At 45.6% G+C, this 27,907-nt stretch overlaps 1 protein-coding gene across 1 annotated transcript in view; it reads right to left on the reverse strand.

Moving 5' to 3' along the window:
* The window catches only part of LOC119658404 (cholecystokinin receptor type A-like), a 209,005-nt gene that overhangs the window by 21,934 nt on the left and 159,164 nt on the right, over nucleotides 1-27,907 (reverse strand). The window contains exon 3 of the mRNA XM_038065793.1: nucleotides 9,606-9,803. Coding sequence (XP_037921721.1) covers nucleotides 9,606-9,803 — 198 coding nt within the window. The remainder of the gene's footprint in view (nucleotides 1-9,605; nucleotides 9,804-27,907) is intronic.

A 27,907-nucleotide genomic window follows, 5' to 3' on the forward strand; every position in this document is an offset into this window, starting at 1 on the left:
TGCGGACACTGGGTAAACCATTCTTTGGGGACCTCAGAGAGATTTCTAGCTGCAGAGTCGGAGAGCTGTTTTCCTTCGTGAATGCTACGGGCTGGCTCTGAAGATCCGAGCCGGCTGGACTCTGCTTCCCTGCTCCCACAACAACAGTCATGGTCTTAGGAGTTTGTGGCATCAAAACGGCGCACCAAAACGCTATTTAGGCTCCTCGGAACGACTACTGATACCTACCTACTTACCCCCGTCGTCGTCCTATCGCCCTCTATGGTTTTGAGTGTTGGCCAACCATAAAAGACAATGAACGGCGTCTTGCGGTAATAGAGACGAAGACGTTGGGTTGAAATAGTGGCGTGACATGTTTTGATCATATCCGAAATGAGGATATTCGCGATCGTTATGGGGTTGCACCGATCGTGGAAAAATTGCGAGAGAGACGTCTTCGATGGTATGGTCACGCAATTCGCGCTAATGAAAATTCACTTATCAAGATTGGTCTGAACATCGAAGTCGGTGGTAAACGACCAAAAGGCAGGCCGAAACAACGGTGGCTTGACACTTTGGATGGGGATTTAAAAGCCTCGAGACCTCGAGACTAAATGGTGAAACTGATCACGACGAGCCGACCCCACTTGTGAACGGGACAAAGGCTGAAGAAAAAGAAGAGAGCGTTTACTACTATCTGGTACAATACAATGGACAACAGTCTTCCCGTACTGCTGGCTCTTCTTAGGATCTTTACAAAGCCTCATTAGTCTAAGTAAGATTCTAGGTTCCGTTGAAAATACGCGAAAATGGTTTCTTCCTCAGGGATTTCAGTTTGAGGAAACACGCTTCTCCTATTTCATCTGATAAACCATGTAGAGGCAATGTTATGTTTTTTATTTTGCACCCTCTGTTGCCTATGCTTACTATATCTGATCTAAATATGTACCCTACCTGTGAATACTACCGTTCGTCCAGCTACTATTATTCCCAACTAGCGTTTATCTACATTATCACACTTTCCGGTAAAACTTTTGATTTGTCAAAATAGTACTTTCTGATGAAATTATCTCTCCCTTTGCATTTAAAAATTTAAATTATCTCGGGGCCGTGATTTAAACGAGCCAATATCTGGATGGCGCAATGATTCGAGTTCTAACTTTCACACTAAGAAGATGGCGGTTCAAATTTCAATGGTGTCAAAAGGATTTCCACCATAGATCGGATATCGGGTATCAATCGACTCTGTTGTGAATGAGTACCTAAGCCAAATTGAAGTAACAATCCCGGGCAAGTGCAGTGCACACCACATTGCAGGCTACGCTTCATCTTAGTACCCAGATAATTGCAGGTTGTGGTTTGATCGAAGCAGAAGGCATGGGGATATAGGTCACATTATCAACGATGCGGCAGGACCTCAAATTCACGTTGTGCGAAGAAATAGAGGTGTTACTTAATAGCCATATTGCTGAAAGCACCATATACCGGGTATTGAGGCAGATATTAATTGAAACGGAAAAATAAATTTAACAAATTGAACTCAACTCTTGGAGAATCGTTCAGGATTTGCTTTCCAGGACCACTTTAGAAGTCAACCGTGTAGAAGCCTTCTTAATAATATATGAATTGACCTTCTTAATAATATATAGACTGAGCTGGACATCCCCCCTCCCCAAAAAAAAAAAAACCAACTCCTCATAGAATAGATAATTGCCCAGAAGGTGGTAGTTTAGACTGAACGGCGTAGTGCCAAAAATGACCTTAAGTTAACTGCAAAGAGAAGTAAAGGGTACGCTTGGAAGGACACTGCTCAGAGATGAACATATGTTCTGGCGTGCATTTTTTGAGGGTTATGATAGAACAACACAGAAACCATATATTCCCACAGATCACGTGAACTAATCTTCTGCTGAAAATCGCTTATGTACAATGGGGTCCTTGTCCTTCCCGTGCCAAAGGAGGCCACGATAATCGGTTTCGCAGATGATCTAGCTGTGGTTGTCGTCGCGAAAGAACCTTAAGGGGGGTTTTACTCAATTTTCCCAAAAATACGGTAATATACTATTATTAACTTAATTTGAACAGATATCGATATGGAGAGTATTTTGAGGCCTACACCCCCCTTTTACATGTATTCGGACCCCCCCCCCCCCCCCCTAAATCTCAACGTAGGAGGATATTGCTCACTGCATGTCTGGGGGTCCACAGTTCCCACCTTCTCACCAAATTTCGTGTCAATCGGTATAGCCGTTGCTGAGAAAAGTGTCTGTGACAGACAGACAGACAGACAGTTGGATTCGTCAGAACAGAATTCGAAGGAATGCTAGGTATGCTAGTCTCGGATGCAAGAAGTCGAAACCCCAAGATCATAGCTGGTGATTTCAACGCTTGGGGCAGTCGCACTACGAACACCAGGGGCCGTATCCTGCTCGAGGCTTTCGTGGAGCTAGATTTGGTGCTTGCCAACACGGGAAACGTTTCCACTTTTCGTGGGACAGGGTCGGGCTCAATAGCCGATCTGATATATGTGAGTATCACATTGGCGAGGAGAATGACATGGTTTGTCAGTGAGCATTATACTCACAGCGACCACCAGGCGATTTTCTTCCAGATCGAATATGGGCCATGCGTCGATGCGTGTTCCCGTGAGGCTGGAAACCGGGGCTGGTCCGTGACAGGGCTTGAGGAGGATGCATTCATAGAGATGCTATTGGGAGGCCAAAGTCCCGGTGGTGCGGTTACGGAAAAGGTAGAGGAAATGTTGGGACGCATAACGAGAGCATACGACGCTACTATGCCGAGGCGACGAGTTCTCGCAAAAAGACGCTCAAACTATTGGTGGAATGAAGAGATCGCGATGTTACGGGATGCATGTTTCGCTAGAAGGATCTGCCAACGATCTAGAGCAAGACCAGACTTCGACGAGAAATGGCTGGCATATGTGAACCTTCGAGGTAGGCTTAAGCAGGCTATACGGACCAGCAAGCGAGAATGCTTCAAGGAACTTTGCACAGAGGCAAACCAAAGCCCCTGGGGAACAGCGTACCGGATAGTTATGAAGAAGATCAGAGGGCGAACACCACAATTGACCTGCTCGCATCTTCTGCTCGACATCGTGATGGCGCTCTTCCCTCCGGATAAAGGGGAGCGCAAACAACACAAGCGAGCACTAGACGTCTACACCATACCTGCGGTAACTGAGGAGGAACTTACGCAAATTTGCCGGAGAATTGGTGATAACAAAGCACCCGGTCTTGATGCTGTTCCCAATGGAGCCCTTAAACTCGCTGTTAAGACCAGACCCGACTGGTTTATCAGCGTGTTTGAAACATGCATGATAGAAGGAGTTTTCCCCGACCGGTGGAAGAGGCAAAAACTAGTTTTGCTCCCGAAGCCGAATAAACACCCAGGACATCCATCATCATACCGAGCGATTTGCCTTATCGACACGGCAGGAAAGATGTTCAAGGGTCATCTACAACAGACTGCTCCCTATCATCGAATATAAGGATGGACTATCGGAGCGACAATTTGGATTTCGTCAAGCCCACTCAACGATCGACGCTGTAGACGTTGTTTTGAAGCTGGCTCGAGACGCGATGTCGTCTAAAAAATGCTGTGCCGTAGTGACGTTGGACATCAAAAATGCGTTCAATTCCGCAAGCTGGGAGTGGATAAAAAGTTCACTGGCTAAAACGGGTGTCCCTAGTTACTTGACTAAGCTCCTCAACAGTTACCTTTCGGAGAGGACACTGTGGTACGACACGGATGAGGGATCCAAGCAGTACACCGTCACCGCAGGAGGACCACAGGGCTCAGTGTTGGGTCCTCTCCTGTGGAACGTCATGCGGTTTCGCAGATGATCTAGCTGTGGTTGTCGTCGCGAAAGAACCTGAAGATGTTGAAATGTACGCTAATGAAACCATTAGCGCCATAAAAGCATGCCTGGAGATGGTTCAGCTTGACCTTGCGGAACAAAAGACGGAGGCGGTCTTGATTACCAATCGTAGGAAGAGGAAGACGGTTAATATTCGCGTTGGTGGTCACGTCATCACTTCGAAACCGGTTATCAAATACCTAGGGGTGATGATTGACGCTAAAATCAATTCCAAGGGACATCTGGACTATGCCTGTGAGAAAGCGGCAAATACCAGCGTATCATTAGCGCGGATGATGCCTAACATTGGAGGTCCAAGGTACAGTCGCAGATTACTTGTGGCCGGAGTGGTTCGCTCCACACTATTATACGCGGCACCAGTTTGGGAGGAAGCACTAGCATGTGAGAGTAATCGTAGGAGAGTGAATATGACTTACCGCTTAGTGGCGCTAAGGGTGTGCAGCGCCTTCAGAACAATATCAAGCGAGGAAGCGTGTGTTATTGCGGCAATGATCCCGACAGACATTCTGGCAAGTGAGACACGCTGCTTGTACGAGGCAAGGAAAATGAATCCTCTTGAAAAGGATGCAGAATACTGAAAGGCGGCAAGGCGAGAGTCGCTGGAGAAGTGGCAGAAGCGGTGGGACGACTCACAGAGGGGTCGCTGGACCCACACTTTTATTGCCCGTATTGAGGAGTGGATTCAGCGACGACACGGTGATATTAACTATCATTTGACGCAATTCCTGTCAGGACATGGCGGTTACAGGAAGTACCTGCACCAATTCAGGCTGGATGATTCTCCCTTGTGTCCTGAATGTGGTTGCACACCTGAGGACCCGGAGCATGATATGTTCCATTGTCCACGATTTCTCTCAGAAAGGAGGAGTCTGGAAGACTCCCTGAAAACCACCCTAAGCCCGCAGAACATCGTCGGGGAAATGTTGAAATCGGAGGGAAACTGGTGTGCGGTGAACACAACAACGCAATCAAACGAATACAAGAGGAACTTGGAAGAGCGAAGCGCGCAAGGAGGACGCGAAGAACGGTAGGCGTGGTCGCGTAAAGCGCAGTCCATCCCGCGAAGTAATGCTTTGTGGCGGTCCCGCGGGGAAGGAAAAAAGAGAAAGTGGGGGTGGTTTTAGTGGGTGAGAATCCCACACGCTGCTGCAACCTGGCGCGGAAGTGTCTTTGTAAAATTTCCACCTCCATCCATAAAAATAAAAAAAAAAGGTAGACAGACAGACAGACAGACAGACGGACAGACAGACGGACAGCCTATGGTGGCACTCAAACGGCCACCATACGAGTGCCAGCGGAGGCAGCGCAGATGTTGTTAGCTGCCGGAAGGGTTCGGATTGGATGGGTTGTTTGCCGTTTAAGGGAGAAAACTTCACTAAAGAGGTGCTTTAAATGCCTCATGTTTGGGCACTTCGCGAAGGCATACACCAGCAACATTGATCGGTCCCATCGATGCAGAAGGTGTGGGGAGAAAGGCCATATTGCCAGAGAGTGCAATAGGGACCCCAAATGCCTATTGTGCGTAGCCAAAGAGGGACAGGATAACCGGCACATTGCCGGAAGTGCCAAATGTCCGGAATTTAGGAAGGCGTTCACTGCAATGAGAAAATGAGGTTTATTCAAATAAACCTCAATCATTGCAGGGTCGCTCAGGATTTACTTGAGCAGACCACGTTCGAATCTAAGATGGAGGTTGCCATCATAAGTGAACCGTACAGAAACCGCCACGGTGGCGTATGGGTCACAGATTCGACTGGTGGAGCGGCGATATGGGCTTGTGGTCGACAAGCCATACAATGTACTGCAAGTCAGGCAGCCAGTGGCTTCGTGTGGGCGAAAATAAGTGGTGTATATGTATACAGCTGCTACGCCCCACCAAGTTTGACACTGCCTGAATTCGAGCAAATGCTTGATAATCTTGTTCTCGACGCAAGGGGACGAAGTCCAAAGGTGATTGCTGGTGATTTCAATGCTTGGGCCCTAAAGTGGGGTAGCAGAGAATCAAATGCTAGGGGGCGCAGTTCATTAGAGGCTTTTGCGCAGCTGGACATGGTTTTGGCTAACGAAGGTGCCGTAAACACCTTTCAGAAAGGGGGATCAGGCTCGGTTGTAGACCTGACTTTTATCAGCCCTGCGCTGGCGCGTGGTATGTCCTGGTGCGTCAGCGAACGCTACACCCACAGCGATCACCAGGCAATCTTCTTTGAGACATGTGTCGAGCCACAGGGCAAAGAGCTATCATGCCCAAAACCGAAAAAGATTTCTGGCTGGTCTGCAAAATCTTTGGATGAGCAGAGCTTCTTAGAGGTGTGGTTAGATCAACCTGATATAGCAGGCGCCTCTACGGAAAGAGCCGTCCATCTGGCTCAATGCATCGCCAAAGCATGTGACGCGTCTATGCCTAGGAGGTGCTCATTCCCCAGTAGAAGACCAAACTACTGGTGGAATGATGAACTGACCGGCCTTCGATCAGCCTGCCACCGAGCCAGAAGAGCGGCTCAGAGGGCGGTAGGTAGAGTCGATCAGGGGTAGAAAGAGTGCGCCTATAAGGCAGCCCGCAAAACCCTCAAGCTCGCCATCCACCGAAGCAAGACAAAATGCTTTAAGGAGCTCTGCTCAGAAGCGGACAGTGCTTATATGATAGAATAGTGATGGGACGATTCAGAGGCCGCCCCTCTCCGCAGACCACGTGTCCCACCCTCTTGCTGAAAATCTTACAGGGGTTATTCCCCCAGCAAGAGGAGAGCACCGACATATTCCGGCCACCTCTGAATGTGACGGCAATTCCTCCAGTCACCAGAGACGAGCTGCTGGAGATCTGTGGCAGAATAGGAGACAATAAAGCGCCGGGCCTGGACGGAGTGCCGAATAAGGCCCTTAAGCTTGCCGTGAAATCCGGGCCGGACATGTTCGCTGAGCTGTTCGAAGCGTGCATGTCCGAAGGAATATTTCCGGCGGCTTGGAAGCGACAGAAGTTGGTACTTCTGCCTAAGCCTGGTAAACCTCCAGGTGAACCATCGTCATACCGACCCATATGTCTTTTGGACACGGTGGGGAAAATGCTAGAGCGGGTAATGTGTAATAGATTTCTCCCGGTTGTTGAAGGCAAAGGCGGCCTTTCAGATCGGCAGTATGGGTTCCGAAAAGCCAGATCAACCATTGATGTCATCAAATTGGTTACTGGTTTGGCCGAAGATGCAATTCACGGAAAGGGTAGTACCAGCAAATTTTGCGTGGTAGTAACCCTGGATGTGAAAAATGCATTCAGTTCGGCCAATTGGAATCTAATACGGAAATCCCTAGCGAAGATTGGTATTCCCGCCTATCTCGCTGCTATCGTCGATAGTTACTTAACTGAAAGGAGGCTATGGTATGACACTGATGACGGACCGCAGGAGTACGTTGTTTCCGCCGGTGTCTCACAGGGCTCCGTATTGGGCCCACTACTGTGGAACATCATGTACAACGATGTACTTAATCTTCCCCTTCCGGAGGAAGCCACAGTGGTGGGTTACGCTGACGACATAGCACTGGTTGTTCTCGCAAAGCATCTTGAAGAAGCTGAGTTATACTCAAGCGAGGCAATCAGTGCTGTCAAATGCTGGTTGGAGAGCTCTGGTTTGACGCTTGCGGAGGAAAAAACAGAAGCGGTCCTCATCACGAAGCGCCGGAAGAGAAATTACGCCTCTGTTAGAATCGGGAATCATATCATCACTTCCAAGCCGACCATCAAATACTTGGGGGTGGTGATAGACAGGAAGCTCAGCTATAAGCAACACTTACAGTATGTTTGTGATAAATCATCCACTGCTAGTATGGCCCTGGCGCGGATGATGCCGAACGTGGGAGGGCCACGGCATACCTCTAGGTTGCTTATAGCCAGGGTGGTGACCTCGATCATGCTCTATGCGACCCCAGTTTGGAGGAAGGCGTTGTGGATGTCAGGGAATGCTACCAAACTGAGTTCAGTCTACAGGAGGACAGCCCTGAGGGTATACTCTGCCTTCAGGACTGTCTCAGATGATGCAGCATTCGTCATCTCTGGAATGATGCCTATTGACATCTTGGCAGATGAGATGGCGAATATATACCATGTGAAGCCTTATTGCAGACGAAGAACGCTGAGAGGGAGAGATCCATAAATAGATGGCAAGGGCGGTAGGAACGCTCGGGAAAGGGTCAGTGGACTCACAGGCTCATTCCTGCCATCAAGGAGTGGTTGGAGAGACGACACGGTGAGATTAATTATAATCTCACCCAGTTTCTCACGGGACACGGAGGATATCTCCAATACCTTCACAGGTTTAAATTGGAGACCTCACCCGATTGTCCAGATTGTGATGGAGTCCCAGAGGACCCAGAGCATGTATTCTTCCACTGTCCGAGATTTGTGGAAGAAAGGAGGAATCTAGAGGAGACTCTAGGAGAGGTGCTGGTACCAGAAAATCTGGTACCGAAAATGCTAGCACATCAAGAGAATTGGGATGCGGTCAACTCCATGATCGCATCTATTCAAGATAAATTGCGAAAGGCAGAGGAAAGGAGAAAAGCGCGGTCACGTGCGCCGCGTATAGAAGAAAGGTGACAAAGCTAGAGTGAGCTGACTCCGCCCCGTGATGTAATACTTTATGGTGATTCCGCGGGGCAGGGAGGGAGTCGGGGGTGATTTTAGTGGGTAAAAATCCCACACGCTGGTGTGTCCAGACCAGTGTCTTTTTGAAGATTTCCACCTCCTCAAGAAAAAAAAAAAAGACAGACGGACAGACAGACATTGAACCGATTTTAAAAAGGTTTTGTTTTACAAACAAAGCCTTAAAAAAGGAGGTGATTACTCTCGGACTTGGAATAGAGGTACATAACGAAGTAACTAACACTAAAGGAATAATAGAGGGGCTCGCATAAATTTCATTCCGGGCTTCGATTTTCCCTCCACGGTCCTAATGAGACCTTAACCTCTGGGCGACTTATGACTCTCAAACATATGAATTGCATAAACCGTACCCATAAGTCTTCATTTGGTAAGACCTCTAACTCCCTGGTATTCTGTTTGTGGGCAGTGCATCAAAATATTCAACAGTTCCGAGAAAGGTTTTTGGAAGTTTACTGTCCTATAAGAATCCATGGAGAATCCTAACAATTGGCCGAAATAAGTATAATGCGACAAGTCATTGCCTATGTATGCAGTATTCCCTCGGAAATGAAATAATGCGGATTGCTATTGGAAATCCTGTTCACCTACTTTCTCATTCACAGAATTTTAAATTAGGGATAGTATTTCAGGACCAGCATCGACATTTTCTCCCACATTTTTCGCATAGAAAAACGACAGATCTATCTCAAATATTTCTGAGTCCTCAGTTAAATATTTAGCTTTACTCTTAGCCAGGGTCGTAGGAAGAAAGAACCGGGGGTGGGGTGAAAACGTTTCTCCCGAAATTGCATAATTAATCAAGTTTTGTTAAAGTTTCTCTATTTCGAGCCCCCGAGAAAACTCCGAGCCCAGGGAATCCCCTTTCCCATTGAAGGATCTGCGTCTTAGTTGTTTAGATATTCTAACTTTTAAATTTCATTCTTCAAATCCATTTGTATTCATCGTATGAGTACGATTTGCCTAGTCATCCGAAAAGAGAATATCTCAGTAGACAGAGGGTATTCAAATAAACGTAACCTGAAAGATCCTCATTAGCATGTGGAGCACATAAAAATTCCTATTCATTTTCTTACTCACCTTTGCTGGTAGGAATTAACTTGCTGAGAATGGCGATGGGCGACATGAAAACCAGGCTCCCGATCCAAATTAAAACAATCAGCTTGTAGGCATGCTTCAACGTTTGCCATGTCCTGGAGCGCAGAGGGTGGCATATTGCGTAGTATCGCTCGCACGAAATAGCCACCAACGTCCAAGCTGACACCGACACCGAACAAGCTGAAAGTATATTAAGTGGTCATTGTTAGCGAAGTTGAGGAAATTTCTTGTTGGCGAAATGAAGTAAAGATAGAGGGAGGGGGTGGTTGGAAACTTGAGCAGATATTAATTTCTTGATGTGATGATAATTTGCACAATTAATATAACATACAATAGATGTAAATATGATACGTATCTATTTATCTATTTCAATTTCCTATGGGTGAAATCATGCACGCTGGATAATGTTGTATCATAATACCGTTGCATATATATGACCATATGTATGTACAAATATATCTAGGAGTGAATAAGAAGCTGGCTGCTATAGTATATTACATAATCCGCTCTTGCGTAGCAGCTAGCTAACGTCAGCTTTGTGCTCTGTGAGTCGTTGCTAATCAAGTTTGCGCTTCCATATGTATGATATGGCCTTACTAGTACCATCCTTCCAAAGGTCTGACAAGGTTACACAATAGGGGTGTCACTTGTTGATATTCGAGTGGAGCTGACTTAAATTACACCCGAAAATCCCGCCACTTGAAGGCTACACATATTTTCTTCCGACGACATAGAACATTGGAGCATATTTCACACAACGATTACATCCCTTTTGCGAATTTCAAAATTTTGCAAATTAAATGAGGAAAATTCAATTTCCTTTGCAGGTCCTGTAGTTTATTCAAAATATTTAAATGAAGCGGAAGCAATACTTTTTGGAATAGTAAAGACAGTTTGCAGTGAATAGAGATCTCTGCCTACAAATTTAGCAATGATGTTTCTAGGACAAAAGAAATTGCTTTCTGGAATGTGGTCCACTTCACGACAGAGGTATTGAGGACCCCTGACAATGCCTGGTTTCTCCAACTTAAACAAAGTTTGGACCCTTATCGGTTGAAGAGTCTGCGCCTAAGCTTAGTCAGATGATACAGCTGGGGGAAGTACTCCTTTCTGGTACTCTAATTTTGTATTTGTGTAAGACTAGTATCGCGAATCCGGTAATGAACTGATGCTGATAGCTACCAGAGGTTTCTGGGTGATAAGATATTGACAGTCAGATTCCGGTCCAGCCTACGACGCATCACTGTTATACATTACTACGCACCATTGGAGGTCACCACGATTGATGAAAACTACACACAGTCCCGGAGAAACTGTCTAAATGATATATGATTGGTGATCTGAATGCGAAGAGGCAAGTAATTATTAGACATGGTCTTGGTGACCGTAGTGACAAAGGAGAAAGGCTTGTCGATTTGCGCAAATTTTAACGCCTCGTCATCGGTGTCATATTGATGAGGGCAGGATATGCTATATGGCCTGCTGGGTTTGTGATTGACGATTGAGTGGACATCTAATCAGATCCACCACATCATGACAATACGTTGTGGTCGTGGTCCTTGCCTTTCGTCCTCCTCGGTCTCCATACAGCCCAACGAGAGAAATTCACGACAAGCCTCACGGAGATGGTATACGGGGAGAATCTGCGCCTCCCCGCCGAGCCTGTACTGGACACCAGAGCCGGGTCAAACGACTCAGGAATGCTGCGTCTGTTTAGGAACGCGGTTTCGAAGATGCGGCTACTCAACGAGCGACATGGGAGACCAACGCCCCCAGGGATCTGGAGACGTGTAGACAAGTCCTTATTAGAGTGGACCCTCCTCCGCTGCAACCACCATACGAGGACCCCTTTAGAGTTCTGGAACAAGGCAAGCACTCATTCAAGCTCGACGTCCGAAGCGGGCCCAAGCGAATCTCCTTGTCGAGGCTGAAAGCGTTAGATGAGCAGCGTCAGATTCGCCCAGTGACCCTCATTGGCGGAATCACGTGGTCGGTTTGCTCCGCTGCATTTAATGGTCGCAGAAACAGCTGACGGGTTGATATGAGACCGAGGTGACAAATGCCAAAAACGACATTTGTAAACTAAAATTTAATTAAATTTTATTCTCGCCTCATAGTCTATCATTGTTCTAGTAAACAACAACAATCTATCCTGGAGATATCACTCAAACGGTCATGAAAGGAACGTCCTGAAATTGAACATCCTAAAATTCCACTGAAGAAGGGAAGATCTTGATCTTCAAAGCACCGAAATAACTAATTAGGGATGCAGCATCAATCAGCGTTACAACTAAGAGAATAATGATGGTCACTTACACGACCACGGAAGCGCAGACACCTAAAATTAAACTTTCCATTGAATTCCCTAGCCCGCAGTGCAATCGTCATCCCTCCCTAATATATGACCTATCCACTACCACTTCTGATCACAATGCATACGAGTGACAAGCTTGTGTGCCGACAAATTCTTCGTTTGAGCTAATGTCAGGCCAGTGTACTCTGATACGACGCAGACAGATATTGACGAATGCTTAGAGCTTTTGAGTAAACTTTCCATGTGGTATTCCCATATAGCAACACAGAAAGAACCCTATGACACAACAGTCTCAATTTGATCTTGAAGTTGGGATAACTGCATTTTCAGATTTTAGACGGGTCAGCGGACGTGCATCTAGCGCTGTCAATGCGGTCGAGCAATATCCAGGTCGGTTCTGCCGTTGACAGAAACCACGCTTCCTAGATATATAAATTGATTGACACTTTCGATGCTCTGCCCATTAGTGCAGATAGGAAGAATGCGATGACCCGTCAAATTGAGAATCTTGGCTTTGTGAATGTTTATCTGTTTATCTTCAGTGCAACTCTAGTTGCCTCTCTTTGCAAATCCAGAGCCATTTTGCCAAGGTCCATGACCATGACCATGAGGGAGCAAAGAGATGTCAGCAGCGTAGTCGAGGTGTATAAGGAAAGATGTCATTGTCCATTGAATTCCTCTATGTCCTCGGAAGAAGGCAACATGAAGAACGTCACCGATAAAAAGAAGATATAATATCGGTGACAATATGCAAACCTGCTGGATTCCGCTTTGGACTTCTAAATCCTCCGAGGTTTTACCTCGGTACTATGTCGCTCCGATAATAATAGAAATAAGATGAAGAGCAGGTGCAGCGAAGATATAAATTCCGTGCACTGTTCCAAAATGATCAGTAAGGCGTTGATGTAGTCAATTCAGGAGGATCGGGAGCGGAAACCAGCCAGCTCTCTGTCAATCAATATTTCAAGATGTTCTTTAATACGTTCAAGGATTATTTTAGCTATTATTTTTGCGACGGTAGGGAGCACGTAGATACCCCTCTAATTGTTACACTCAAAACAGATGCCCTCAAGAATCTTAACGATCATCCCCTTTTCTCCTCTCTAGGAAAGGTCTCGGACCACCAAAATTTCCATAAGAGTGGCAGCAGCTGATCTGCTCTATGGTCTTTCACAAGACCATCGAAAGATTTGCGACCAGATGTAAACTCGTGATGCGGAGTACACTTCTAAAATCATTGCGTTGTGGGGCATAGTTCGCTTCCCTGACCAGTGCTATAGCAAATTTTCTCTTATCACGGCGTACACTTTACTGATTTTGACCTTTATCGAAGTTCGAGCGCATCACGTCCGCAATCAATAGAGCCTTCAATCCCTTTCGTTCAACGATCATTATCGTTTCGGTCGCCAAAACCGTTTTTGTCCATCACATATCCAAGCAAGGTATTGTCAGTGCTCAGCTTATCATTCAGAACACCCATCACAATCACAATATCAATTCAAGGAAGCCGCCCCTTAACTGCGTGTAGTTACGCGTAGTAAACATCCTTCCCCACTATATCGGAAGACTCCGTTGGTGTATGGCACTGGAATCGTGCAGTTAGAAATCTGTCAGAAACCGGCTCCAGCCTTGTGTTAGCCGTCAGAAGCAACGCAACACCGGATTTGCGTCTGCGACGACTTGAATTTCTAGAATACAAAAGCACATTGCCGCAAGATGGTGAGGAGTACTCTCCAGAGTCCCACTATCCCAGAATGTTCAGTTTATATCGTTGGAATTCCCTCTCAAGTTGGAGAAAGCGAGCATTCTGAGGACCCTCGCTACCGCTATCCAGGAATGTACGCCTATTCCAGAAACCAATCATAGTACGTTTTCGAGAGCCAAAAGTCGTAGGCATGAGATCAATCCTCATCCGAGGCTTTGTTGATGTTTCGGTAGCAATAAAGTTTTACAATTTGCAGCCCAAAAATTTCTGTCCTTTTCAGTCTCCTTTTACGGCAAACAGGGAAGTCTTTGAGAATAGTCTTCAGCCCCACCTCTAGGGGCTAAATTTTGAATAACCCACGGAAAATTCTGATGAGCCTCGGGAGATCGCCAAAAGTGCTTTTTTCTCTGATGCGACCACGTTCAAAAAAGACCTATGGAAATGCGGAAGCAGATCTGTGTGCCTTAGAGCCCTATTTATTGCCACAAGTGGCCTGGGTACGGTGAGCCAGACCTGTATCACGGACTGCACTCCAGTTTCATTATCATCACTCTTAATGCTGTATAAGTGCTAAGTCTGATGCAACAGGGCAGTACATAGGCGAACATAAACGTTGGATTCAAACCCATGGCAACGAGATTGAAAAGCTTCCGCCTTTACGACGCCTCCGCGGAACTTTTGCTGGGTTGCTAAAATAATCCTGGGACGTCTCAAAGAACACTTGCAAAAGTGATCGGCTAGTACCTTTCGCATCATTATGAAACAATATATGGAAAAGAGATTAGGGAGGGCAAAGAATCACCTTAGTTAGTAATATGATTACATATTACTTTTTGCAAAAAGTTATATAACAAAGATATATCAAAAACATCACGTTTCATTGCCCTACCCATACAGGCGGAGTGTGTTGATCACTATCATCAACGAAGGACTTGGTTGGCGCACAAACCTGACATTCGTACGGTCTGCGATCGGAAAACAGGAGTGGCAGTGGATAGGCCACCCATTAAGGAGGGGCGACAATTAAATTGCGGGCTACGTAGTGGAATCCATTTTCCTAAGATGTCAAGAAGGAGCGCGAGTGTCTCGGGAAGTCGTGGGGTGCTGAAAGACATTTTAGGTAACCGGGAACGATGATGGGTAGATGTGATTGACATGCTATATCCCCCCCAAGGAATAAATGACAACCATATATATAAATATTAATACTCGACTTCCAATAGTAATAAATATTACTTATTACCAGAATGATGCATTTTTTACAGTCATAGCGTAAAGTGTATGACAGCGCCAAAAGGGTATCAATGAAGAATGCAAGGGAAGAAAAGGAACAAAAACCCCACAAGGATATAAGATAATAGATAGTATCACATGCAAACAAGGAGCATTACGTTACTTACAGGTTATCTGTTTGCTTGGTTTAAATAAAAGTTTGTCTGTCATGCACAAAATTGAAATCAGCTTTTCAAATCAAGGTCACCCGAGAGAATAGATTCCGTCTTGGCCGCTTGTAATAGGAAATATTACGCAGATACTGCCTGTAGCAACCACCGTGCCCCGTGAGGAACTGGGTAATGTGGTAGTTGGTCTCCCCATGTTTTCGCTCAAGCCACACCCCAATGTTGGAAATGAGCCTGTGCGTCCACTGACCTTTCACAGACTCGTCCCATCTGCGTTGCCAGAGATCAAGCGACTCTGACCTTGCCGCATGTCTACGCTGTGCATGCCCCTCCATATGTCTTGCATTGCACAGGACACTAATTTCTTTGGCCAGAATGTCAACCGGGAACATGCCTGCCACCACCAATACTGCCTCATCTGATGTGGTTCTAAAAGCACTGCAAACCCTCAAAGCCATCCGCCGGTAAACCGAGTTCACCTGCTTCCGTCTCTGAGAGTTTGCAAGCGCCTCTGCCCACACAGGCGACGAGTAGAGCAGGATGGAGTGCACCACTCCGGCTAGCACCAACCTCCGGTAATGTTTCGGTCCACCAATATTTGGCAACATTTTTGCAAGTGCCGTGGTGGCTGCCTTTTGGCATGCATACTCTAGGTGTTCCCTAAAACTCAATTTGGTGTGAATTATTACCCCCAGGTATTTGATAGCCGGCTTTGATACGACAGTATGTCCACCGACCTCCACTTTTACAGTGTTATTTTTCCTGCGTTTTGTTATTAAAACCGCTTCCGTTTTCGCGTCCGCCAAGGTCAGCCCGGCCTTTTCTAGCCAGGACTTTACTGCTCTCACTGTTTCTGTTGCGTAAACCTCCACATCTTCTGGGTATTTTGCTGCAACAACCACAGCTAGGTCATCAGCAAAGCCGACAATCGTAGTCTCCTCTGGGACGGGAAGAGCAAGCACCCCATTATAAATGATATTCCACAACAGAGGACCAAGTACCGATCCCTGTGGTACCCCGGCTGTAACAACGTACTTTTTGGGGCCCTCATCCGTCCCGTACCAGAGAGTCCTCTCTGAGAGGTAGTTTTCCACCTAATTTGCTAAGTATCCGGGGACACCTATGTCAGCCAACGCCCCTTTAATTCTATTCCAGTTGGCCGAGTTGAATGCGTTTTTGACATCCAACGCCACCACGGCACAGCAGCCGCCAGAAATCAGTGCACCTTTTGCCAAGTTTACCACCATGCCAATTGCGTCCACTGTAGAGTGGACGCGTCGGAAACCAAACTGGCGTTCCGACAAACCATTGCTGGCTTCGACGATGGGCAGGAGTCTGTTGTAGATGACTCTCTCCATCATCTTCCCCATTGTATCCAACAGGCAGATAGGACGATAAGACGCTGAGTTTCCAGGTGGCTTGCCAGGCTTCGGAAGCAACACCAACTTTTGCTTTTTCCACTGGGCAGGGAATATTCCTTCTTTTAGGCACGCCTCGAAGGTGTTGACGAAAAGTTCGGGCTTGGTCTTCACTGCCAGTTTCAAAGCTCGGTTGTGGATGCCATCCAAACCTGGGGCCTTGTTGTCACCGAACCTACGACATATTTCCCGCAGCTCCTCCACAGTTACAGGCGGTATTACGCCGTCATTTAGCTAGATAAAAATTTGCCTTCCCCTATTTTCGTGGTGAGGGAACAGAGTGGTAACAATGTGTTTCAGGAGGCGCAGACAGGTCACCTGGGGTGATTTCCGCAGCCTTTTCATCACCACTCTGTAAGCCTCGCCCCAAGGGTTTATGTCGGCATGGTCGCACAGCTGTTTGAAACAGTTCTTTTTGCTCCTCCGAATGGCTTCCTTTAGGCGGCCACGCAATTGCTTGTGTGCCTCCTCTCGACCGTCGCCACCGGGTTTTCCCCTGAGCTTCTGGCAAGGCCTCCTTGCCCGAAAACATGCGGCTCGCAAACTTGCGATTTCGTTGTTCCACCAGTCGTTGGGTTGCCTACTGGGGAGGAATCGCCTTCTAGGCATAGTCGCATCGCATGCTTCCGTCACCCATCGAGTGATCTGGGTGGCTTTCTCTCCAGCCATACCATTCAGGGATATGTCGGATTTGAGCACCGCGCAAAACGTGTCCCCCTCGAAAGCTTTCACTGTCCAGCCAAGCATAACACCCGGCATTCTGCGAAAACTCTTTTTCGAGCTCGATCCGCACTTGATCTCTATGCAAATTGCCTGGTGGTCGCTGTGAGTATAGTCCTCACTGACATGCCAAGCGATTCTGCTGGCTAAAGTGGCACTCACGTATGTCAGGTCCACTATAGACCCCAGGCCCCTTCCCCGGAAAGTGTACGAAGACCCAACATTCGCCAGTACCACGTCCAGCTCCGCGAATGCTTCGAGGGGAACACGTCCCCTGACATTAGTTATCCGGCTGCCCCATTCAAGAGCCCACGCATTGAAATTGCCTCCTATTATGATCGGCCAACGTCCTCTTGTATCCAAAACAAGAGCGGGAAGCATCCGCTCATACTCGACGAGTGTAGCGCTGCGTGGAGCGTAGCAGCTGTAGATGTGGATGCCCTTCACCTTCGCTCTGATGAAGCCCTCCTCCGGGTGCTCCATTATTTCCTGGAAGGCTTGTTCTCCACAAGTCCACAGCGCTTCTTGGCCCGTTTGGTCTTTGACCCAAACGCTACTACCGCGGTTTCGGTATGGTTCACTTAGTATGGCCACATCGATGTTTTTCTCGCGGATGGTTTGCGCGAGTAGATCCTGCGCCACCTCGCAGTGGTTGAGGTTGATTTGTATCAACCTCATCTGCGATTTGTGCTAAGGGCTCTCCGGTATTCCGGGCACCTGCTGCTGCCTGCAATGTGCCGATGGTTCACACCCTTTCCTTTGCACAGTAGACAATTTGGGTCAGCTCCGCAGTCCGTGCTGATGTGGCCTTCCACTCCGCACCTCCTGCATTGCTTTGACCTGTCATTTGGGTTAGTGCATAACTTCGCAATGTGACCAAAGCCAAGGCATCTAAAGCACCATTTTAACGCCACCTGTTCCCGAAGGCGACACATAAGCCAGCCTATTCTCACTCTCCCTGCTGCTAACAGTTTGAGTGCGTTCTCCACTGGTAGGCTGATGATGGCGGTTTGTGTTCCCCCATAGGCTTTCCTTAGCGTTTTCACGACTGACTCTTGTAGTCCGGCAAGATCGAACTTTTACTCCAACGCTTCGCGAACCTCCTCCTTCGTCGTGATTTCATCTATATCTTTGCAGATTATACTGATCTCCGGCCTGCTAGCTCTTATGTCGGCTTCCTGCCCTAAAGTCTTCCCGATTTGGCTTAAGAATTTGTCCGCGGTTACATCCTTGGATTTCTTAAGTTCCAACATAAGATCTCCCTTCTGCGATCGTCTAATGTGGCTGACGTTGTCTCCAAAATTAGTGAGTTCGGGGTCTGCCTTCACTTTCCTGAGAATGTCGGCATATGACCCTTCGCCCCGTTTGGAAATGAAAATCACCTCCGGTCTAATCTTCCTCCGATAATTTCTTTTCCGCGGTATCTTAACATCTGTGCATCAAGCTAGTAAATTATAATCAGAGTGAATAAAATGACCATAGCTCCTAAGGCGTTTCTCCCACAGGCTGGGGGTTGCCAAAGGATTGTGGGAATCCCGATCGCCTGATGATGTGATCCGACGTGGATTCTTCCTCCCGATCGCAGCCCTTGCAGGTCAAGTTTTACGGCTCCATGCACACGGTCGAGCCGTTCTTTTCTTTTGTTTTCATTTTCAGAGATTCGTTAGGATGTTATACTACTGTAACGTATCCGCCATGTGCCCATGTTGGTTTCAATTTTAGGTTGCAGTGCGGACTCACGCTGAGGTATAAGGACATGTGAAACTTTGTCAAACTACACACGTAATAAACGTCCTCATTTGGAAAAGAAAACGGTCCCCGCCTTTTGTAGAAAAAGTTTATTTTTCAGGAAAAAATGCCTGAAAAGTGTGTAGAGCTGAAATAGGAACAGAAAAATAAGAGAAATCCTTGTGTTTTCTTTTCTAAGGATTTATTGAACGGCCTTCGTATTATCAGTTTAATTGAAGTTTTGAATTACTACATTTTTAAGGTTTTGTGTATTATAATCGGTTTACTGTTTGTCTGTCCGTCTATCTGTCTGTCCATCACACGCATTTTTCTCGGAGACGATTACAACGATTGACACCACATTTGGGAGAAAACTGTGAACGCTCACGCATACAGCAAGTTACATCCTTTTACGACGAATTTAAGGGGGGTCCCCATACATGCAAAAGGGGATTGTAAATATTTTTTTTATCAAATATAGTCATGTGGGGTATCAAATTAAAGGTCTTGGTTAGTACTTTTCGAAACCGATCTTAGTTTTGACATTTGTTGGAAAGGTGGGGAGTCCGGGGGGTTGAAAGTGATCATTCCTTTAAGGGGGCCATTGTCATAAACTACCAAACCGAAAAATCTGAAATAAATCAGAAGACTGAGATTCTTTTTTGAACGGCGTTTTGTTTCAAATTCTCCTATTTCAAAATCCCTTTATTTGACGCGTATATGTATGTAATCCTGGTTATGAACATCATTTTGACTATATATATATGCTAAGTCATATATTTCTACCGCAGCCCTCTCAGAATAATCTACTTGATTTAAATCTTTCTATCTAAATTTCCTTCCTTCACTGTTCCCGTATCCTTTTCTAATCGATTAAGGTTTCCAGTAACTGGTCGAAAACGGAAGTTTTGCCAATATTTTTTGAAATAAAGCCAATCTCAAATATTTAATATTCTCCTTTAACTGGATTTTATGCTGGAAGTGGTTGCGTTATAAATAGACCGCCATAAAATTCGCGGCATTTATTCTGTCGACATCGAGTAGCGAGCTTACCTATAATACGTCGTAAATTATTTCGCGGGACATGCGAGTAATTGTTCCCAATCTCTGGCAATTTACATCATTTTATAAAATCATTTACGAGTATTGGGCCACATAAACGTTAAATTCTCTGCAAAGAGCCTTGCTAGTGAGAAGTGGCGTCAGACATATATGTATGTAGCAAACGATTTATGGTCTTATATATTTGCCTGTGAGTATGTACATATTCTCTTGGTTTTAGTAGAAATCGAAATTCATCCTTAGTATGCCAAGTACGATTATTTATTCACTTTATATCGTTTCCACTGGCGTAGCCTGGAACGTGTCCCTTCTCACTCCAGTCGGTGCTACCTTGGTAGGATGTGGAATATAATAAACTGACGCACAGGTGTCGTAATATACTTGGCCATTGCGGTAAAACGATAAGGTTGAATAGTTTTTTCCCTTTATATTAGGAACCTTTGAAGGCAGTAAAAAAGTCTAATATTCCACATCCTTGTATGGGAGACCATTTGTTTGGAATCCTATCTTTTCGACAAGTTTCCACATACGTGCCACAATAACATTGAAATCAGAGGTTCATAAGATTTCAAGATTCATAGGGAAAATGTCTCATTTCCTGGGATCTTCATTGAGTTTTTTTTAAAATTACATTGAGCCCCTTTATGAGGAAAGAATTCTCTCGTTTGGACTATAAATCTTATTCATTTTTTTTTTCTTTCTTCTCAGTTTGATGTTGACATTGGAAAGAAAGAAAGCTTGGCAATTGGAACCATCTGCCGTGAAATGGATTCCTTTTTCAACGAGCAATCACTGACGCCGACACGCGAGACAACACTGCAAAGTTTCCTCCCTGAACACGAGCGGATGTTTACTGTGTATATTGCGTAGGGACTATTTTTTGAATGTTTGGAATAAACTTTCGAAAATAACCTAACAATTGGAAATTCGCATTTGTATTTTCACACCCCCGGATCGAATGTACGGATACATTACATATACGGATTTTCAGTTGAGAGTCCAAAATGAGTGGAATAAAGTTGGATGCATTGAGGCAGACACTTTATAAATTTCTTCAAAAATGATATCTCATGAACATTAAATTTGGTCTAAGGCTATATAGGACTCGTGCTCCATTATTTTAAGATTTCAAGAAAATGGAGGCAGAATCGAAATCGCTTCAGTATGCAAGATAGCTCATATGTTCACCACCTCCTCTCGACCCCTCCCTTCTCTCGACAGGCCTGCATATATATTAAATGTCGAAACTTCGTTGTTATTAAATTTTAAAAGAAAAATAAAAGAAGGGAATTTAGAAAGCGAACCTGCAGATATGTATCTTATAATAAAAAAATAACCGGAATTTGTAATTTTAAAAGCCCGCGCATTACGAATCAGTAAATCGCTGATATATGCTCTTTGGCAGTACTAATTCCAGCATTCTGTCAAAGTTTGACGTCAATCTGATGATTAGTTTTGCGTCTTATTTAGTAAGTGGAAAAATTAGTGTGCGGCGATTTTTACTACGGAAGAAAAATGGGAACAGCCTGCTTGCCTCAAATTTTGTGTTAAAAATAAAACTTCATGTTCCCAATCGCTTAAAATGTTGCAAGTGGCCTTCAGGGAGACGTATATACAGAAAATATAGACGAGCCGACCCCGCTTGTGAACGGGACAAAGGCTGAAGAAAAAGAATATATACAGAAAATATAGGCAATAAATAATAATAATAAAAGATTCAAGGACGGTGGTGAAAGCCTAAATGATGATGAAGGTCCTGGGCGCCCAAAACGTCAGTTACCAAAGAAAATATCGATTCCACAGTGAATCGTGTTGGAAAATCGTTAAGTATCAATCCGAAAGCTTGCTGTGTTATTGAGCATCTATTACGGATCGGCAGAACACATTGTGGTGGATGTTTTGGGTATGAAACGTATTGCTTCTGGTCTCGTACCAAAAACTCTAAATTTTGTTCAAAAAAAAAAACGTCGAGTTGCTGCGGCTAAAGAGATCATTTCCAACGCAGATACGATTTCACATTGATCAAACGCATCATACATAACTGGTCACGAGATATGGGTTTACGAATATAATATGCCAACAGAACAAGAATCTTCGGAATAGTACGCGATGACGGCTTTACGGTTTATTACCAGGGTAGAGGCAAATCATCAAACGCTGCCTCACCTCTGCCCCCGGAGCAGCTTGACCGAAGCAGCTCGCAGACGTTAAGTGCTCCCGCAATTCTCAAAAAAAATATTTTCAGCTCTGGTTAAGCTTTGGTCAATAGTAATGGCGGATTTGCGCTCAATATAATTCGCAGTCATGTTGTGTTCTGCGAATTATAGAAAGGTAAGAAACCGTAAAACCGTCATCGCCTGCCCCCTTCCAGTTTGCCAACAGGCGCGGCCACGGCACCTCACACGTCCTCCTAGTCCTCAAAACTGACATCCTATCCCAACTAAACAACATCCCCAACACAGCTTGCCTCCTCGATATCCAGAAAGCCTTTGACGCGGTCTCGCACGACGGTCTCACCTACAAACTCTCCCACACTTTCAAATTCCACCCACAATTATGCAAACTCATCCTTAACTACCTGTCTGATCGTCAATCCTTAGTCCGTATCCACGATACCTTATCCGACCCTTACAGTCCTCCCGCAGGCATCCCCCAAGGCTCAGTTCTGTCAGCAACCCTCTTCTCCCTATACACCGCCGATATCCCACTCCAGCACCCTACCAACTCCCCCCAAGCGGTCAAAACCATCCAATACGCCGACGACTTGATCCTCTACACATCTTCCCGGAGCATACAATCCGCCCAAAACCGCATCAATACCACAATCCGAACCCTCAACAAATTCCTCCAATCCTGGAAACTCCTAATCAACCCTTGCAAATGCGAAGCCATGGTCTTCCGCGGTAGAGCCACCTTTACCAGCAAGATGCTGGCCGACACCCGTAACCTCACGATCATGATCGGACCATCCATCGTTCCCGCCGTCCAATCCACTAAATATCTGGGAATAACCATGAACTCTCGGCTGTCACCCGTGCCCCAGGTAAACTCCATTCTTTCAAAGACCCTAATAGGCCTAAAAACCCAATGGCCCATCCTCAAGAGAGACTGTACCATCCTCCCAAAAGTCAATCTCTTCTGCTATAAGCAGTTGATCCGACCGATAATCACGTATGGATTCGTCGCATGGTGTGACGTCTCCTCAGCCCAGATGGAACGTCTACGGGTACGTGAAACGAGGTTCTTCCGCCTGTCCCTGTCCCAATCCAGGCTCCACCCAAACCAAGCCGTCTATGACGAGATAAAGTGGTCCCGCATAGACGAGATCCTCCTTACATCGCTGACCAAATTCCTCAACAAATACCTAACCCACGAAAATAACCTCATCCAATTCTACTCCCAAACACGCAGCCACATCACGGACCCATCATACCGCCACCATCCTCCTCCCGCAATTCCCAAAAAAATATTTTTGGAATAGTGCTTGCCTGATGAGCCGAAACCCCAAAAAAATTTGTCAAAGTTGATCGAAAATTAAGGTTTTGTTGATAGTTTTCTTCGATATTCGTGGTGTGGTGGAATATGAATTTCATCCGGAAGGTCAAATAGTCAACCAAGGATGTTATTTGAGCCATTCGTAAGAAAAGGCCCGATTTATGGAAGGATAATTCATGGATTTTACACTGCGATAATGCGCAATCTCATACAGCGTTGATTATTTTGGAATTTTGGGCCAAAAACTCGACTAATGCTATTAACCAAGCACCGTATTCTCCAGACATGGCTCCGTATGACTTTTTTCTGTTCCCCAGGCTCAAGTTGGCATTTAAGAGGAACGAGATTTGCGACGACTGAAGTCATAAGAGAAAATTAGCTGCGGGGGCTCAAAGCCATACCTAAACGAAAAGCGTATGGAAAATTGGATTTTGCGTTGGTCACAAGGCTACTAGTATTCTGAACGGGGCTATAAAGAAATTCATTAAAATTGAAAATTTTGCATTTCGTTTACAAATTCCGGTTATTTATATAAGGTATATTGACAATTAAATGTCAAACCTCCTTAAGGTTGCTTGAGACCCGGGTAAAAGCAGCTCCATAATTTTTCCAGATTTTTCGGTTGGGTAGTTTCTGAGAATGAGCCCGAATAAGTAATAAAGTTCTTGCCTCGGCACCCCTCCTATTCCCAAACTGAAAGCATTTTCGTGAAATACCAATCGAGATCTTTCCTTTGATATCCCACCCACCCTACTGCATATAACCAAGGAAACCAATTTTAGCCCCGACAGCGCTTATCAAATACAAGAACATTCGCAAGGAGTCCAATGGACTCATAAAGTTAAACTGACACCACAAAGAAACGGCATTAGGACGATTTATTTATTTTGGATCTTTTCGTCCCAAGGAGGACAGAAAAGGAATGCTGCTGATAATCTAATACTCAGAGCATACACAGTGAGGGGCGTCGAGTTTTATGGCAGCAACAAAAGTAGACTGTGACGTTAGGCGCTTACTAACAAACGATCTAACCAGCACCGAACGTTTCACACTTTGCACTGAAGAATGAATCAACTCCCGAAATACAGGTGTTTTCAAAATAAAAAATACTTGCCCAACGACCGAAGCACGAAAAATGTTTACAAGATACCGTGTGAAAACAATGAACGAGGAATGTAGGGCCGTATATGTTGGAATAACAAAATAGTTTCTAAAGAGTAGGATCGCTCGGTACAAATTGGATTTAAACGATGACAAGTTGGGAAAACAGAAGCTGGAAGCTTTAGGTATGAAACGTTTTATGCTTCCTTATATGAGGAACCGTTAATGCATGACAGTTCCGCTTGTGCCTAGTTAAAAATTCAATTGTGAACTATATTTCAAAAGTCATTGACACTTCACCAGCTGTTCCTGTCATGTTTGTGCTTTAATGCTGATGTACTGCGGTCCACAAACATACGTGGGCCTCTCCAGACGGGACCACTTTCAACCAAATTGACCACGTGTTGATCGACCGCCGCCACCTCTCAGTCTTGATGAATGTCAGAACATATGGGGGGGCCAATATAGACGCGGATCACTATCTCGTTGGCATGGTGCTCCGAGCTCGAATAACAATAACACCTAGAATCCCCTCTGACAATCAGGTGAGAGTGAACACTGAAGCCATCCACAACACAACCCTCCGCGACACCTATAAGAGGAAAATGGATGCCGCAATAACCGCAGTCAACAGAGGACCTGGAGATGAAGCATCAACAAATGATCTTCACAATCACCTGAAGAACGTTATCATGGGTACGGCCACAAACATACTTGGCCCCAGCCGCAAAAGGAGTCGGAACGGCTGGTTTAACAATGAATGCAAGCTAGCAACAGAACGGAAGAATGCCGCATACCGAGTAATGTTGCATTCTCAAATAACGCAGGCACGCATAGAGCGGAGAAGCGACTTCACAGACGGAAAAAGGAACCTTGGGAGAACCAACAAGTCTGTGAACTAGAAAAGTACAGGGAGCAACCGCATCAGGCGCGGGCGTTTTACCAACAAGTCAACAGGATGAAGCGTTCTACACCTCGATGCTCATCCTGCCGAGACAAAGAGGGAAATCTGATTTCCGAGAGAATGGGCATATTGGAGCGATGGGTTGAGTACTTTGATGAGCTACTGAACAACCAGAACATCGGCGAGTTGGAGGTCCCGCCAACTGAAGACGACGGACAAATACTGCAACCATGAAGTTTAGGAGAAACAGTCCGTGCAATTCATCGGCTAAAAAATCATAAGTCGCCAGGAGCCGATGGAATTACAGCCGAATTGGTTAAATATGGAGGCGACCAGTTACACCAAGTTGTTCATCAACTTGTGCTCAAGGTATGGGACAGCGAATCAATGCCTGACGATTGGAAACGAGGCATTATCTGTCTCATACATAAAAAGGGAGATATCGCACAGTGCAGCAATTATAGAGATATCACGTTGCTGAGTACCATCTATAAGATATTCTCCACTATCTTGCTAGGCCGGATAGCCCCATACGCCCAGAACATCATTGGCCCATACCAAAGCGGCTTCACTCCAGGCAAATCAGCAACAGATCAGATTTTCTCTGTGCGGCAAGCGATGGAAAAACTGTTGGAATATGGACAACAGTTGCACCATTTGTTCATCGACTTTAAAGCCGCCTATGATAACATAGCCAGGGTAAAACTGTACACGGCCATGATAGAATTCGGTATCCCGACGAAATTAATAAGACTGACTAGGCTGAGCCTGACCAATGTGCGAGGCCAGATAAAAGCAGCAGGATCACTCTCAAGACCATTCAACATCAACAACGGTCTACGGCAAGGAGATGCCTTATCATGCGTCCTCTTTAACATGGCCCTCGAGAAAGTGATCCGTGATGCTAAGGTAAATGCAAGAGGTACGATCCTCTTCAAGTCCACCCAACTACTGGCCTATGCTGACGATATCGACATCATGGGAAGAACCACCCAAGACGTACAAACTGCCTTCATCCAGATCGAGCAGGCGGCGCGAGATCTTGGGCTACACATAAATGAAGGCAAGACAAAATATATGGTGGCAACGTCAGCGCCGAAGACGAATCAACCAACAACATCAAATCGCACTGGTCAAACACGAACACGAAGAAGAGTAAGGATAGGAGAATACAACTTTGAGACCGTTGACAATTTCTCCTATCTAGGGTCGAAAATCACAACCGATAACAACTACGATGATGAAATCCGCGCACGGTTGTTGTCAGCCAACAGGGCCTATTTCAGCTTACAAAGACTGTCCCGCTCGAAACGTCTCACCATAGGGTCAAAGCTCTTACTGTACAAGACAATGATCTTGCCAGTCCTCATGTATTCCTCGGAAACTTGGGTTCTTAGCAAGAAAAATTGCGAACTCTTGGCCGTGTTCGAGAGAAGAATCCTCCGAAGAATTTTTGGCCCCTACATGAGGATGGATGATTCCGTAGCCTACACAATGACGAAATCTATGAGCGATACCATGACCGTCCGGTTGCGGATAAAATCCGGCTCAATAGGTTACAGTGGGCGGGTCACTTTATCCGTATGGATGAGGATGGTACCACCCGGAAAGTCTATAAGGGCAATACCTATGGTAGAAAAAGAAAAAGAAGACGAGGCAGACCCCGCCTAAGATGGAGCGATGGCGTAGGTCAGGACGCCAGACAGCTTTTAGGGATATCGAATTGGTGGACCTCGGCGCAAAACCGAGATGTCTGGAGTTCCTTATTAAGGCAGGCCTAGACCGGATACCGGTTGTTGCGCCGTTGATGATGACTGAAGACAAGTAGTACTGTTTACTTCCGCCATGAAATGATGGTCAAAGGGTATTATAGGTCCTCGGGAATAGAATTTATGCTTCATTCTATACTTAGGATACGCCTACTGAACCAACACCAACAGCTCTATCAAAGGAAAGCTGCAGACAAAGAAGAAGGAAGGCGAGTCTCTACCAACTGGTCCTCTAGTTTGGGGGTTGGGTATTACTGACAACACTAGACGGAAAATGATCTGTTATAAAGAAACAAAAATGCCTCGGACTGGATGGATTCTAGAACAAAGAACCTGACAACAAAAACGGAAGACCGATTTGCGCATTTTCACGTGGAATGTGTGCTCTCTAGACAGATGCTCTCTAGACAATGCTGCCAAGCAGCTACCCGATAACCTGGTTTAAGACCGGCTTCTTGGAGAAGAGTCACTACACTATATATTATAGAGCCATCGAGTAGGGGTAAGTTTCTTAGGCAACCATTTGCTTTGATATTGAATATATTGCAGCCAAGTTTAAAGCCTTCCTACAATCGTAAATAACGTTCTTTTCACTAATTCTAATTTACACTGGATGATAGAATCAATTTTGGGGTCGAAAACCAGTGCAGGATAAAATTGTCCAAGTG

This window comes from Hermetia illucens, chromosome 5 (genome assembly GCF_905115235.1).
Source record: "Hermetia illucens chromosome 5, iHerIll2.2.curated.20191125, whole genome shotgun sequence".
NCBI lineage: Eukaryota > Metazoa > Arthropoda > Insecta > Diptera > Stratiomyidae > Hermetia > Hermetia illucens.